Below are 16,069 nucleotides of genomic sequence, written 5' to 3'. Positions count from 1 at the left end.
TCTTCACATTTATAGTCATGACTTTTTAAGGTTTAGTATAAGCAGTAGTCCAAATATAGGTCTTTGTAATTGTTCACTTGCCTTGAAATTAGTTTATCCAATAGTTAGTTTGCCTAGAGACCAGTTCACCTAAAATGTTCAAATGTATCTGAAATGCAACTTAAATTTTTGAGAATTTTATATATGCAAGCATTCACTTGCTTAATGACCAGAACACCTGAAGTTCAACCGCCTTTTGTGCGTTTAGCGTGAACTGGTGCATGCTAAAATGAAAAGTAAATAAAAAACAACTTAAAGCAAAATAGAATTAAGTTATAATCATTGTAGACATTATTACATTGTTATAAAATAAATTATAAAAAATTTTGGTTGAAATTAAATTAAGAAGAAAGGGACTTTAAAGAATTTAACTCTACATTTTAAAAAATGTTCAAACTTTGCCAAGACAGAAAAGAATAGCTACAAAAATATAAAACAACTACAAACAATGTAAAGCCATACATCTAATTTAAAAGAATTAGCTAGAAAATCAACATTAAATCAGAAGTGCCTCAGGAATTAGTAAAAACCATCCTTAATTTGCCCCAAAAAGTATGACAGCCCAATGGAAGCCAAAAGCACTCACAAGACAAATTGTTGTGGGTGAATTGATTGACAGCCTCCTATTGAAGAACATGGCATTTTACTGTTGGAACAACTATTAAGGAGCTTTGTGATGGTGAAGCTACCTTAATGGGAAGAAAGCAATAACAATAACAGGCAATAACAAACTCAGTCCCTGGTGGGCTGAAGGCATCACCGCACTTCCTCTCTTCCGAGCTTCCAGAGCAGTCCCACCTGAAGCACAGCTATAGTTTCTTTTGATTTATCTTGCTGTGATAATAATCTCTTGGCATTGTACAGAATGACACATAGGACAATGATCTAATAAGTCCTTCAGCACCCCAGAAGCACCAGGACAACAGACAAAATTCCAGGCAGAAGACTATGTTTGTTCAACTAAAATTTATGATATATTCTACAGAAAATCGATGAAACCTAGAGTCAGAAGGTTTGTGGGCTCACAACTAAGATCCACTGGTAATTTCCTGTATAATTTTTTTTTTTTGTAAGACGGAGTCTCACTCTGTTGCCCAGGCTGGAGTACAGTGGTGCGATCTTGGCTCACTGCAACCTCTGCCTCCTGGGTTCAAGCAATTCTCCTGCCTCAGCCTCCCTAGCATGGGATTACAGGCGTGCACCACCATGTCCATCTAATTTTTGTGTTTTTAGTAGAGACGGGGTTTCACCATGTTGGCCAGGATGGTCTTGAACTCCTGACCTCAGGTGATCCACCCCCCTCGGCCTCCCAAAGTGCTGGGATTACAGGTGTAAGCTTCCATGCCCAGCTTTTGTGCATAATCTAAATGAGCCATTGATAAATCTTAGTGACCTCACCATGAAAGGGAATTGGGTGAATTTAAATAAGATATACCAAAGCTCTTTACAAAATATAAAGCACAAATTAATAAGGGAGTGAACTGAGTTAAGTAAATACTGGTCTTACGCTTTCTTTTGATGAATGGGGCTCTCCCCTGTCATCCTATAGAGGGTGAACTTGAAGTCAGTAACACCTTGATTTTCTATGGTGAAGGTGGTGCTTTTACGGGCGCCACAGATCAAAGCTCCAAAGTTGATGATGGAGGAGGGGCTGATGTTGTATTTGGAATATACTGCATTCACAGAAAACTTAATTGGGATGCTGGCAATGATCTCACCTCCTTCTGAAATACTGGGCTCAATAATCTAGAAAGGGAAGAATAATTAGCAAGTCAGCCACTGCTGTAGCTACAAAATTCCCGTGATTATCTACCCCGTTCCCTATTTTCATGATTGACATGAAGCCATGTTCTTTATTTCATTATCTTTGTATTAGTGCATCAACAATGATATTAGCAAACACTAAAACAGAGCTTGCTGTGTCAAGGGTCAACGTAGTCAGCTTTTCCTCCTGTTTTCAGTTCCCTGCTCATCCTTTGCACTTGATGATGGGACTCAGCTTCCCTGCCTCTGATGCTCCCCAGAGACTTGGGGGCACATTTCCTCTCTGGCTCTATTTCTGATGACTTTGCCTGCTAGTTAGGACCAACCCCCGGTGTATCCTATCTGGGTGCCCCCCGGGCCAGGCCTCCTTTTTTCCCCCTGGAGCATGGATTAGGCCAGGTATCGTCCTTTGCAACAGGGGTCCAACGATCCTGCCATCAAGGCAGCCCCTCCCTTTGCAGCTCTCTTACCTGACAGCGCAGAATAGGCTGGTGCTCGATCTTCACTTCTTTTTTCGCACGGAAGAAAACTTGGACATTTGTGGGTTTTTCTGTTGGGGTCAGTGAACCCTTTCTGGGCTGGACTGAGATCATGGAATTTATATTAGGTGTTGAAATCCCTACAGAGTCCACGGAAAAGCTGAAAGACAAGAATGAAAAGTCAACCTAAGTCATTATCCCGGGAACTCAAGATACCAGAGAGGAGACTCTAGGTGGCTGAGTGCCTGCTGTGTCTCCAGCCCTGTTTAGCCACTATGCCCAGCAGAGTCCACTGTGCTTTGTACCCTGTGATTGCCTCTCCTTAGCCAGGATTGACAGGACCAGGAATTGATGCTTGAGGCAAAGATAGCCATACTCTATCCCATGGTCAAGAGAGGCCATTGCAGGAGATCTCTGTCCAACAGGGACATTGGACACAGAAAAAGGACCAACTAAGTGAATTCTCTGTCTGTGTCTGTCTGGCTCTCAGTACATGCAAAGCAAACAGTGACACAGAAACCAGGGAACCTGGGGAGGGAGAGCAGGGAGGGGGCAGGGGCCCTGCAATGGAGGCACTAGGGAGGGAAGCCCACGGCCTACTGGAGGTGAGGCAAGAAACTCAGGAAGCAGCTGGCTCATGAGACTGACGGAGGCACTGGCATAGGCCCAAGGTGTTTCCCACCTAAGCAGAGGAGGGCTGCCCGGAGCTGCTGGGGGACTCTGAATGGACCCCATGCTCCAGTTATTTGCATTCCTGTGCTTCCTCACTTCCCTGAACAGTCTTTCAACAAACCCTCTATCACCTGTTCCAGCCTGAGAGTGACTCCATTCCATGCAACCTCAAAGAGCACAGCTAATGCCCCTGTCTTAATCTGAAAGAAAACTCACCAACAGGCAAGATTCTGCTTAACACTAATTCCAAAGTGACAGGGGAAAAGTCCCTTTGTCAACTGTGAATTCTCGGGGAAGGAGAACCTTCCATGGAATGAAAAGTGCAGGCACTGCCACGAAGGGCTGTGTGGCCCTGTCTGAGGGGTGTCTCCCTCCCTCCTCCCCCATGACACCCTTTTGTTGCTGAGGAACCTCCAATCCTCCCATCACAGGCTCCCAAGTAGCTGGGACTACAAATGTTATGACTACCACGCCAAACTATTTTTTTGTATTTTGTAGAGGCATGGGGTTCTCACCATTTTGCTCAGGCTGGTCTCGAACTTCTGGGCTCAAGCAATCTGCCTGCCTTGGCCTCCCAAAGTGCTGAGATTATAGGCATGAGCCATCACACGCAGCCTCTGTGTTTCATATTTAATCTCAAGGGATGACCACAAGCCGGAGCTCTATTCTACCAAGCCACCATTTGAATTCTATAATGTCATGGTTCTTAGAACGTAATGAAAAAAGAAAACCCTCTCTTCATATGAAATCTGCTGTAGAAGTTCTCCTTATAAAACAGATAAGAGCTGGCAGTAGGCAGGACAGCTTGAGGCCAGGCCCCCCATCTCCAGTCTCTCCCTCCACCCAGGGACCTCTTCTCATCCCTAGAATCTCCCCCTCCCAACCTCTTCCCCCAAGTCTCTTCCTCCACCTCCAGACACCTGTGCTTCCAACTGGCCGGGTACATCCAGGCCATTAAAAGGCCCCGGTTAAGCTGCAGAGTTGAGAACAGCATGAAAATCTCTGCTCCCTTAGCAGGTGGAATTCCATTCATTTAAAGCCAAGGAAGGCAAAAAAGCAGAGATGGTTCTTATGATGATTTCCTTGACTGACTGATAAGAAAGGTTTCCCAGACCACGCTCCTCCCGACGGTGGACTTGGCGGCTGCACACCCGATGGGATTCCGGTTACCTGAATCCGATCTCGTATTTCCCGCGGTTCTTCAATTGCAGGGGCTGCTTCACCTCCTCTGTGACCCTGACAATCCCAAAGTCCAGGCCTCCTTCAGCTCCTGCACAGACCAGGGGCCAGGGCAGAGAGGGGTGAGCGGGCAGGAGAGTGAGAAGCAGGGGAAATGCCTGTTGAAGTTCACATGGAAAACGCATGGTGACAGTTTAAAGGAATTTGTTTCTGAAAGCACTGTGGCTAGGAAAGCCTCTTCTAATTGAGTCTGGGCAAACAAACAACAGATGCTGCTCTTGATGCACTCTCAGGGCTATTCCCTTCAGATTCCATCCATCCTAGGCTTATTGCCTTTCATGTCTACCATCAGCTAAAACTTGCAATATTTAAAAAAAATCTTGCAAAAGTTGGGATATTACACATACACTTATGTTGTTTTACTTAGCGTTACATCCTAAGCATTTCCCAAATAATTAAAAACTCCTCATAAGTGTGATCGTAGTGGCTGCATAATATCTTACGATATGACATTTCCATAATTCATTTGGAATATTAATTTGGAATTATCTTGGTCAGCCCAATATAATCACAAGGGGGCTTAAGAGCAAAAAAGGAAGGCAGGGTGGGAGAACCAGAGAAAAGGCAAGATGAGATGGAGTTGGCCCAACCTTGCTATCTTTGAAGGTGGAGGGAGGGGACCATGACGGAGGAATGCCGGCAGCCTCTAGGAGTTGGAAATGGTACGTAAATGGATTATCCCCCAGAGCTTCCAGAAGGGAAGGCAGCCCTGCTGACACCTTGATTTTAGCCCAGTGAAACCCATTTTGCACTAGTGACTTCCAGAACTGTAGGGTAATATGTTTGTGTTAAGTCAGAAAGCTTACGGTGACATTTTATGGGAGTGATAGAAAACTAATACAGGAAAGAGGAGAGGTGTTTACTGTCACACGGTTGCTCTGAAAAGAGCTCTGCAAAGTGTACATCTATGACCACCCCCTTGCTATTTCCTGTTGGAGAAATTACTATGTGTAATTATGCTGCTAATATCACTCTGGGGCTCACATTACTATTTATCAAAATTGCTCCCTCCACCCCCAATCCCTGTAATACTAACAACACACTAGCCTTTCTCTACACAGAAATACATGATACAAAAGACCCAACTTCCAAACATCCTTTCCTTGAAGGGCCCAGCAGACCTTTGGGGAAGGTGATGTCCAAGGCGATGTCGTATGCCTCTGCAAAGACCGTGATATTTTCAATCTGAACAACACCGAGAAGATTTTCTGCATCTAAAACCTACCAGGGTAAGGGAAATTCTTCAGTAAAAGCAAGACCCGTGAGGTGCTTGGAGCCTGAAACATGTAACATCCTAAAGGGGATATGGCAGGGAATGTTTTTGAAATGTATTCCCCTGTGGGTATTTGATCTTTACCCACCATTTGGTAGGATTTGTGCTCCTCTTAGTACTCTTTGGGGAATGCTGGTATAAACAATACAAGAATGGGGAAAAGGGACTGTCTTTTTTATTGTTGCTACATTACTGAAGTTTGGGCTCAGAGGTGACATTACAGGAAAGTGGTTTTTCATTTTGTGACAGGCTCTCACTCTGTCACTCAGACTGGAGTGCAGTAGCACAATCTTGGCTCACTGCAGACTTGACCTCCTGGGCTCAAGCCATCCTCCCACCTCAGCATCCCGAGTATCTGGGACTATATAGGAGCACACTGTCATGCTCAGTTAGTTTTGTATTTTTTTTTGTAGAGGTGGGGTTTCACCATGTTGCCCAGGCTGGTCTTGAACTCCTGAACTCAAACGATCCTCCCATCTCAGTCTCTGAAAGTGTTGGGATTATAGATGTGAACCATCATGCCCAACTGCTTTCTTTTTTTTTTTTTTTTTTTTTTTTTCTAATTAATCTTGTGAGCATTGGGCTGTCATACTCTTTTTGGGCAAATTAAGGATGGTTTTTACTAATTCCTGGGGCACTTCTGATTTAATGTTGATTTTCTAGCTAATTCTAGTTCACTTTGGGGGCCTGACAGAGGCAAATACTGCCTGTGCAGAGCCCTAATCAGGCTGCTGTTTGGCTGGGACACACAGAGATGGTCACAACAGTTGTGAAAATATAAAAAGTGATGGTGCAGCGGCTCAGCCTGTAATCCAGTACTTTGAGAGGAAAAGGTGGGAGGATCATGAAGTCAGGAAATCAAGACCATCCTGGCTAATGCAGTGAAACCTGGTCTCCACTAAAACGACAAAAAATTAGCTGGGCATGGTGGCACATGCCTATCATCCCAGCTACTTGGAAGGCTGAGATAGGAGAATCGCTTGAACCCAGGAGGCGAAGGAGTTTGCAGTGAGCTGAGATCACACCACTGCACTCCAGCCTGGGTGATGGGGCAAGACCCCGTCTCAAAAAATAAAAAGACACATTGGGAGGTAGAATTAGCAACCTTTGCTGGAGGCCTGCGATGGAAGGGAGGTCATCAAGAAAATGGGGAATTAAGGCTGATAGCCAGGTGTCTGTTGGGAGCAACAGGGTGGAGGGTGACATTTACCAAGATAGGAATCCAATAGGTGTCTGGCTTTAAGAGTGTGAAATCAGGACTCTGATGCTTACCTAGGTATAGCAACATTATTTGTTCATTTGTTCATTCATTCATTCTTTCATTCACTTTCTTACACATTGATTGTTGTGTTCCTGGCACTGGGAAATCAGGCATAAGCAGTATCACCTTTATGGTGCTTGCATTTGTATCCACAGCAAGATATTGTGGACTGGTGATATCAAAAGGGGATCAGATGGGAGCATGTAACAGGGAGACCTCTGTATGTGTGTGTGTGTGTGTGTGTATCCACAGCAAGATATTGTGGACTGGTGATATCAAAAGGGGATCAGATGGGAGCATGTAACAGGGAGACCTCTGTATGTGTGTGTGTGTATGTATACATGATTTGATAACCAAGTCAGTGGACGTGTGAAGCCTCACCTCCAACCGAATAGCCTTCCTGATGTTGATAGGCTTGGTGGGCTGAAAGTACAGGTGCAGGCCGTACTCAGCCTTTGGGGGGATGGTTCCCTGCATCATGGACGCGGTGAAATCATCACCCAAGTGCTCCAGGTTGGTGATCCGCCAGGCCACGGGCAGGAGCGTGACATTGCGGAGAAGAACTACCCTGGCTTCCTGTCTGCAGAGACAAAAGGAAAGTTTGAAATTTCACATCAATCGCTTCTGGGCCTTTTGGCTAAGATCAAGTGAAATTTCACTTCAAATTTTGTGGTTTTGTATTTTTTAAAAAACTTTTAGTTTCAGAGGTTCGTGTGCAGGTTTGTTATATAGGTAAACTTGTGTCATGGGGGTTTGCTGTACAGATTTCATCACCCAGGTACTAAGCCTAATACCCCAAAGTTATGTTTTTCTGCTCCTCTCCCTCCTTCTACCCTCCACCCCCAAGTGTCTGTTGTTCCCCTTTTTGTGCTCGTTGGTTCTCTTACTTAGCTCCCACTTCTAAGTGAGAACATGTGATATTTGGTTTTCAGTTCCTGCATTATAGTTTGCTAAGGATAATGGCTATTATCCTTAGCATATGATTTTTTTTTTTTTTTTTTTTTGAGACAGAGTCTCACTCCGTCACCAGGCACCAGGCTGGAGTGCAGTGGTGAGATCTCGGCTCACTGCATCCTCCACCTCCCGGGTTCAAGCAGTTCGCCTGCCTCAGCCTCTTGAGTAGCGGATATTATAGGTGCGTGCCACCACACCTGGCTAATTTTTGTATTTTCAGTAGAGACGAGGGTTTACCATGTTAGCTAGGCTGGTCTCCAACTCCTGACCTCATGATCCACCAATCTCGACTTCCCAAAGTGCTGGAATTACAGGCGTGAGCCACCGCACCTGGCCAAGCATATAATTTTAAAAAATCACAGTTTCTCTTTCATGTGTGGGTGCTGAACAAGATTTCTTAACTCTTTTTTGAATTGTTTTATTAAGTCTGCCATATTTTCAATTTGTGTTTCACTGAAAAAAATTCACATATAAGCAGACCTGCCCAGATCAAACCTGCATTGTTCAAAGGTCAACTGTATTTTTCTTTAGCACATTAAAATTGCCATTCGATTGTCTTCTAGCTTTGTTGCTGATGAGGAGTCAGTCATACTGTATTTCATTTTCTCCTGGCTGCTGTCAAGATTTTCTCTTATTTCTGGTTTTAAGAAGTTGGACCAAACTTTGCCTTAATGTGGTTTTCTTTCTTGGTTATTAATCTATTACATAAAATAGGTGGAGTTGATATTATTAATCCCAGATGACCTATAAAAAACCTGGACCTGCTGGTCACGGTGGCTCATGCCTATAATCCCAGCACTTTGGACAGCTAAGGTAAGCAGATTCCCTGAGCTTAGAAATTGAGACCAGCCTGGGCAACATGGTGAAACTGTGTCTCTACTAAAATACACACACACACACACACACACACACGCACGCACACACACACTAGCTGGCTGTGGTGGCACATGCCCATAATCCTGGCCACTTGGGAGGCTGAGGCAGGAGAGTCACTTGAACCTGGGAAGTAAGGTTGCAGTGAGTTGAGATTGCACCACTGTATTCCAGCCTGGGTGACAGTATGAGACTTTGTCTCGAAAAAACAAACAAACAATCAAACAAACAAAACCCTTAAGCTTAGAGAGGTTAATTGATGGCTCCAAAGTCACTGATTCAGTGGCAAGACTTGGGCTATAACTATTTTATCCAGCTTAAGGTTTGCTAAGCTTCTCGGAACTCTAAGTTTTTGCTTTTTCAACAAATCTGGGAAAGTTCTATCTACTCTTCAAATATTTTTGGCTCCTTCCCTCTCTCTTTTCTTTATGGGCCTCCAATCACAAATATGTTACACTGCTTGATTGTCCCACTATTTACTGAAGGTTCATTTTTTAACCACTATTTTTCTCTCTATGCTTTTTTTTTTTTTTTGAGACAAGGTTTTGCTCTGTCAGCCAGGCTGGAGTGCAGTGGCGTGATCATGGCTCACTGGAGGTCAGAAAAAGCACTTTTGGTTACTTTAATTATTACTTAGTTCTTTAAGCAGTACTTATCAGGAAAAGGGGCCTGGTGGTGGGGATTAAAGGATGCAGGATACATGTCACAACAACATTCTCTCCCAGAAGCTGCAGAAGTAAACATTTTTTTCTACTTAGAATAATAATGCAATTCCAATTAATGAATATGTAAGTTCTAGTTTTGGTCTAATGTTCTGCTTTTACTTTAACTTCTAGAGCAAATATTCTTTTTTATTTTTATTTTTTTATTATACTTTAAGTTCTAGGGTTCATGTGCACATGGTGCAGGATTGTTACATAGGTATACACGTACCATGGTGGTTTGCTGCCTCCATCCTCCCAACATCTACGTTAGGTATTTCTCTTGTTAGTCCTCCCCAGTCCCCCCTGCTATCCCTCCCCTAGCTCCCCCATCCCCCAAGAGGCCCCGTGTGTGCTGTTCCCCTCCCTGTGTCCTCATTATTCAGCACCCACTTACGAGTGAGAACATGTGGTGTTTGATTTTCTGTTCTTGTGTCAGTTCACTGAGATAACCTCTTTGGGCAATAGACTGCTTTGAGAATCTGAAGAAAGTTAGTTCTTCTTCTGAAGAAACGCAGATATATGCATATTTTGGTAGTTGATCTTGGGGGGGGGGTCCTTGGCCCTGCTGAAGTTCATCCACTGAACTAACAATCTGTTAACTAGATAGGTTTACTAACTATCCTGGTTTGCACAGGACCAAGGAGTTTCCCAGGGTGCAGAACTTTCAGTGCTAAAACCAAGAGAGTCCAGGGTAAATCGGGATGAGTTGTTTTCCCTAGAACTAAAGGCTCCTCAAATTCCATTCCAGTCCTGACATGATCTAGAAATCTGACCTGTGCAGCAAGAGCCGGTCAAAATGTAATTGCCTGGGTTCCAACTCCAGTTCTGGGCGGATCCCCTGGCAGCTTAATTGGAAGATGGCTGGCTCTGGGTTATCATTGATGCAGCAGACAATGCTGTCTTCAAAGACACCAACTGAAGTAGGGTAGGCCCATACGTTTAATATCTGATGGAAGGAAAGGTCAAAAGAAAGTACGTTTATACCAACGGTGCCAAGGCTTCAAATTTCCTGAGAAAGCCTTGCTTTGTGTCCATATGACCGTACCTGCTTCTCATTGGGCTTCAGGACCATGGTGTTGGGTTCCAGGAAGTATGTGTTTGCTTTGACATCATTCTGAAAATAGAAGAATGCCTCCACCACCATTAAGGAAGTGTTCAGGATTGTGAGCGTCTCCGTGTTGCTAGGGAATACTGATGACTTGTACCTGTGGATAACAGGAACGGCGCTAAGGGTGTGAAGACCGAATGAGAATGCAGGTGGAAAAGATGCCTGTGACGTGAAAGGCAATTCAAAGGGACAGTGTGGCTGCACAGAGGCATGGTGGCAAAGTACATGAGGTTTGTAGTTGTGCAGACTTGCCTTGGAAAATAAATGCTACACTGTGACTTGACTACCCTGAGCCTTGGTCTACTTATCTCTAAAATGGAATGATAACACCACTTTGGACTGCTGAGTAGGAAGTGAGATCACGCATCTAAAGCTCTCAGGACAGCTGCAGATAGCAAATGCCCAATGAATGTTAGCTGTGATTATTGCAAAGAATTTCAACTGAGAAATACGTAGATCTATCCTTCCACCTGCTCATGTCCCCGAGGGAGATTATCACTTGAGTAACTTTTTATTTCACATCTGTTTTAGAGATGACCTCATTCACCTCCTTCTCCCACACCCTCAGAGAATGCTGCTGTTCTGATATGAATTCATTTAGCCTTGTTCACTGTTAGAAGGAAGTTTCTGTTCCTTAGTGCCTTAGGGAGAGATCTGCAGAGTTGAGCACTATGGGCATTTGGGGATGCTCAGTTAATAGTGGCTGAGCAAAACAAACCAGGAGAACGCCCAAGGGAAAAAAGTCACATCATCAGAGGTCACAGCACAGGCTAGGAAAACAGAAACAGTCTGAAAAAGGTTTTAGACAGGCCATGATGGAGGATGAAAGGAGGGAGAATGACAGAAACCAAATGAAAGTCAGAGAGACAGAAACCTCTCTGTGTGGATAACCGCCAAAGGGGTGTGTGGCTTTCTCACCTAACCGCTAATCACCTCCACCCAAGACTGTGCTAAAGGCTCCATGTGCATTACCCAGTTCAGTCCTCACAAATCTGAGGAGGGTGCTGTTGTTTTCCCATTTTACAGATGAGGATAATAAACCTCAGCAAGGTTTAAAAGAATAAGTGAATAGGCTTAGCACAGTGGCTCACGTCTGTAATCTCAGCACTTTGGGAAGCTGAGGTGGGCAGATTGCTTGAGCTCAGGAGTTTGAGACCAGCCTAGGCAACATGGCGAAACTACATCTCTACAAAAATACAAAAATTAGCCAGGTGGGATGGCACACACCTGTAGTCCCAGCTAACGGGGAGGCAGAGATGGGAGGGTTGCTTGAGCCTGGGTGGTCAAGGGTGCAGTGAGCTGAGATCACATCACTGCATTCCAGTCTAGGTGACAGAGTAAGACCTTATCTCAACAACAACAACAACAACAACAACAACAACAAGGCCCTGCGCAGTGGCTCATGCCTGTAATCCCAGCACTTTGCTCAGGTGGGCGAATCACAAGGTCCAGAAATCGACACAATCCTGGCCAAAATGGTGAAATCCCATCTCTACTAAAAATACAAAACAAAACAAAAAATTAGCTGGGCGTGGCGTTACGTGCCCATGGTCCCATAGTCCTGGGAGGCTGAGGCAGGAGAATCACTTGAACCAGGGAGGCAGAGGGTGCAATGAGCCGAGACTGCACCACTGCACTCCAACCTGGTGACAGAGTGAGACTCTGTCTAAAAAAATAAATAAAGCTTAAAAAGAAAAAGAAAAAGAATAAACGAATAATACTCAGTTGTACTGGAAGTTGTTTTGGATCACCGTAGTCACTGTCCTCCCAGATCAGTGTCATCTGTCCCCACATCCTGGTGAATTCCAATGCTGTCCCAAACGTGTACCTCCTTGAACAGCCATCATTTCCCTGACTCCCACCCCAAGACTGTTCTGTACCTCATGTCCATTAACCTGACCACATGTCTCCCTCCTAAGCCCTCCTGTTGGGCTTTGTAGATCCTCTCCATCATCAGCAAACTCCCTTCACCTTCACTTTTTAATCCAACATCTCAGGGAATAAAGTGGAGGTAATGGGAATGGAGGACAAAGATGGCCACAAGCTGCACTGAGGAGGCCCAGAAATTAACAACCTCTACTTAGCACAAGAAATGCTGTATGGAGTAAAGACGTGGTGGAAACCTTGGTTCCAGTTTTGGTTTCATTTCCTGCTTATATGATATGAAATTTGTATATAACTGAAAAAACTAGTCTCACTAAGAATGTATGATCACCAATCTCACCTGTGGGTCCCCAATTCTGCCTAATAATCTTAATCTGTTTCTCTAACATGCTCCCTCTCCTACTTTCCGCAAAGCTGTTTTTCATGCCCTCTCTATTTCTTCAAGATTTCAAACTTCCTCAACTCCCCTCACTGCAAGGGGTGATCTCACATCATCTGTCAAGGAGGAAAAGACATGACTGTGTAGGAGCCTCCTCAGTCTTCCAACCAAAGTGTAAACTTACCGTCTGCGATGCCATCTTGCCGTTTTCCTCACTGGCATGCAGTGACGGTCCCTCTTCCTGGCATAGGCCAGCACCCTCACATCCCACTGTGCTGCCTCAGGGAGCTATGCCATTGATGGCCCTTACCGACTCCTGAAACTCCAACCTCTTCCTTCCATTTCCTCTTGGCATGCAAGCATCACAAGAACAACAGTGCGCGAACAGCCTGCTCTGCACTCCAGGCTGTCCTCCCATCTCCCTTCACAGCCAAGCTTCTCCAAAGAGTTATCCTCACATCTGACTTCTCACTTTACTTTGCTTGGGCAAAAGACTCTTGCTAACGCTCCTAGTGACCTCAATGTTGTTGAACTCTGTGGACATCTATGCCCTCATCTTTCTGCAGTTTCTGCAGCATTCAATGTAGCAACCACGTCCTCCTCTCAGGGCTCCACGACACTGGTCTTTTTGGTTTCCCCAATAGTGTTGGCCCTCTTTCTCATCTCCTGGCTCCTCCTTTTGTGCATATTGGAGTTATTCAGGGCTCTTTCTCTTCTTACATATAGTCTTCTCTCAGGCAATCTCATCTATATCTGTGGCTTTTGTTGCCTTGAAGAGTGACCTCTCCTTTGAGAACCAAAGCTATACAACCTATTCTCTGCTTCATGTGACTACCAGAAATATCTTCCCAGCAATTTAAACTGAACATACCCCAAAGTGAACTCTTGATCCTTCTCTGATCAAGCCTGAAGCCTCTCTTAGGCTTTCCCATATGGGAAATAGCACCCTCATTCCTCTGGGTGTCCAGCAGGAAGTTGGGACACAAGAACCCAGTTCTCCTGACTTGTGGCTGGGGGCTAAGAGAGGCAGCATTAGTAAAAGCTACATCTGTGTACATAGGAATCCTACTTGTACTGTTTATAAGCCCAACCCAGAATCTGAAATCTGCTTTAAAATAATGGAACACTTACTTATCTCTTGATTTTCCACAAAGCAGTGGCCCGAAATAGTATGTCTCCACACTCATAACATACTTCTTAAAGATGACCTCATTTATCTTCATGTCCATCTTCCTCTGAGGAAATATAACTCTGAACACAGGAGAGAAAGAGGTGAGGGGAGGCTGCCTGAACGGAAGTTCAACGCTGCCACGTGATGTTTATATAAACCTAACACTCCCTGCTCAACATGGGGTCTGGGCGTCTACAGACAGTGACTCTTCTTTGTCCCAGCTCCTTCCCACCACCAGAGAAGACATTATGATCCGAACTCGAAAAAAAGACTTCCAGTGGTGTCTTCTATAATGAGAGTGGTGACAGAGCTGAGTCAGATGTTTTGTCCTAGTGCGCCCAGCTAAAAACATTCCTGCGAACCCCTATGGAAAACCAGTTCTGGGAGATATGAATTAGCTTCTGAGTCCCTTGGTCGAATGTGGCCAAGTTGCTCAGCCAGGTGCTTTTCTGCAGTGCATGAGCTGCACAGTGTTGTTCAGTAGCTTGGAAAAAGTTCACCCATGCAGAGTCACACAAGGTTTCTTTTTCTTTTCTTTTTTTTTTTTTTTTTTTTTTGGAGACAGAGAGTCTCACTCTGTCACCCAGGCTGGAGTACTGTGGCATGATCTCAGCTCACTGCAACCTCCGCCTCCCTTATTCAAGCCATTCTTCTGCCTCAGCCTCCTGAGTAGCTGGGATTACAGGTGCCCGCCACTACACCCAGCTAATTTTTGTATTTTTAGTAGAGACAGGGTTTCACCATGTTGGCCAGGCTGGTCTTGAACTCCTGACCTTGGTTACACATGGTTTCTAAATTATAGAATAGAACTGCTTTAAACTTGCTTAATAGTTAAATAAGCAAACTCATTTGCCAGGGGAAGACTTTTTTCCTCCCACTTTGCACCTATGATCATTGTCTTTATTGCAGTCTGGGAATCCCTGGTAATATCACGTCCCCCCTGTGGCTCTTAGTCAATGTCCAAGATAGGGAAGCTGATACAACAAGAGGGGCTGGGATGATGCCAGAGCTCCATGTTATGATGAGAGCCACCTGTTCAAAGTACCACAGAGGAAAATAAAAACAGTGGTCAACTTTATCTTTTAAAATGAAGCATACTTACTTTGGGTCTTGGGAAATGTATGGGTAAGTGCAGATGCCTCGGCAGTGGAGCTGGTACTGGCGACAAGTTCCTAGGATCTCAAAGTTAAAGGTTTGGTCAAAGTTCCCAAACTCGTCAGAAGAGAAGTACACCTGCAACGTTACCTCGCTGTTGGCTGGCACAATCCACCGAAAGTGATTCAGTCTGCAAATGACCACACAGGTTTGTAAAGTGAGAGTACTCCCCTCTGGCCAAGAGAAGACAGGAGAGCTGCCTGGAAGTCCTGCCCTGTTGGGCTAGTGGCATCGTGGCCCCTGGAGCCCCACAAACAGGACAGCTCTGTTCCCCTCCAGTGCTGTGACAGCCACACCCTCAAGGTAGGCTTTGGCATTCCCCTCCCCTGGTTGCTGGGAGGCCCACCTGATGAATTTCTCCTGGGAGTGCTGCCCGTTGAAATTGTTCAGGTCTATATCTGACAGCGGGGAAATGGTTCCAGCAAGTGCCCCCGAAACGGCCTTCTTGGTTAAGGCCATGCGACGCTTGTCCTTCTGAGTCTCAGAGACTTGGTCTATCTTTTCTTTCATTTTCTGTCTGCCTGCTTTAGATGAGCTGGTCTGCTCCTCTTGAGCCTTAATTAAAAATGAGCATGAGGTCTTAAATATTCACTCTTTGTACACACAAATAGAAGACAGAGATGGCTACAACATGTCTACATGTCTGTCATCTGGGGAGATAGTTCTGCAGGGTCAGGATGCCTAGAGCAGGGCAGGGTCTAGTCTTGGGTAGCAACAAGACCAGTGCATTCCTTGGCACCCTAGTCCCTCAGGAGAAGGATAAAACCGTAGAGAAAGCTTGAAGCTGGAGGGTGTGTGTGGAACTTGTCTTAGTTCCTGGCAGTACCCAACATGGCCAGAAGGGCTTGTAGCTTTCTTGGCACCACTAAGCCAGTTACCACCATCTGCTTGCTGTCTACTTCTAATACTTTGTTGACATATACCCCTCACCACTAGCTCTCTCCCATTCTCTTTGTTCTTAAGAATTATACATGAATAGAAAATCTTACTGTTTCTACAGAGGTAGAGATAAACATGTGATTCATCTGCAACATTTAATAAGAAGTTCCTATTTTTCTAGTGGTATTTTCATGTTTCCTGATCAAAAATTTTTTTTGCCTTTTAATTTATTTAT

The 16,069-nt window shown here is 44.8% G+C and overlaps 1 protein-coding gene across 1 annotated transcript in view; it reads right to left on the bottom strand.

Annotated features, from left to right (window-relative positions):
- LOC108294393 (hydrocephalus-inducing protein homolog) overlaps nucleotides 1-16,069 on the bottom strand; it is a 186,004-nt gene that overhangs the window by 81,395 nt on the left and 88,540 nt on the right. The window contains exons 25-34 of the mRNA XM_017516259.2: nucleotides 15,302-15,510; nucleotides 14,903-15,085; nucleotides 13,761-13,880; nucleotides 10,304-10,463; nucleotides 10,032-10,204; nucleotides 7,109-7,307; nucleotides 5,315-5,414; nucleotides 4,125-4,224; nucleotides 2,274-2,442; nucleotides 1,547-1,785 (exon numbers count right to left, since the gene is read on the bottom strand). Of these exons, the coding sequence (XP_017371748.2) occupies nucleotides 1,547-1,785; nucleotides 2,274-2,442; nucleotides 4,125-4,224; nucleotides 5,315-5,414; nucleotides 7,109-7,307; nucleotides 10,032-10,204; nucleotides 10,304-10,463; nucleotides 13,761-13,880; nucleotides 14,903-15,085; nucleotides 15,302-15,510 (1,652 nt within the window). The remainder of the gene's footprint in view (nucleotides 1-1,546; nucleotides 1,786-2,273; nucleotides 2,443-4,124; nucleotides 4,225-5,314; nucleotides 5,415-7,108; nucleotides 7,308-10,031; nucleotides 10,205-10,303; nucleotides 10,464-13,760; nucleotides 13,881-14,902; nucleotides 15,086-15,301; nucleotides 15,511-16,069) is intronic.

Source organism: Cebus imitator, unplaced genomic scaffold (genome assembly GCF_001604975.1).
Source record: "Cebus imitator isolate Cc_AM_T3 unplaced genomic scaffold, Cebus_imitator-1.0 Scaffold577, whole genome shotgun sequence".
Classification (NCBI taxonomy): Eukaryota; Metazoa; Chordata; class Mammalia; order Primates; family Cebidae; genus Cebus; species Cebus imitator.
Note: the sequence above shows the minus strand (reverse complement) of the source record. Positions and strands in the feature narration are given on the sequence as shown.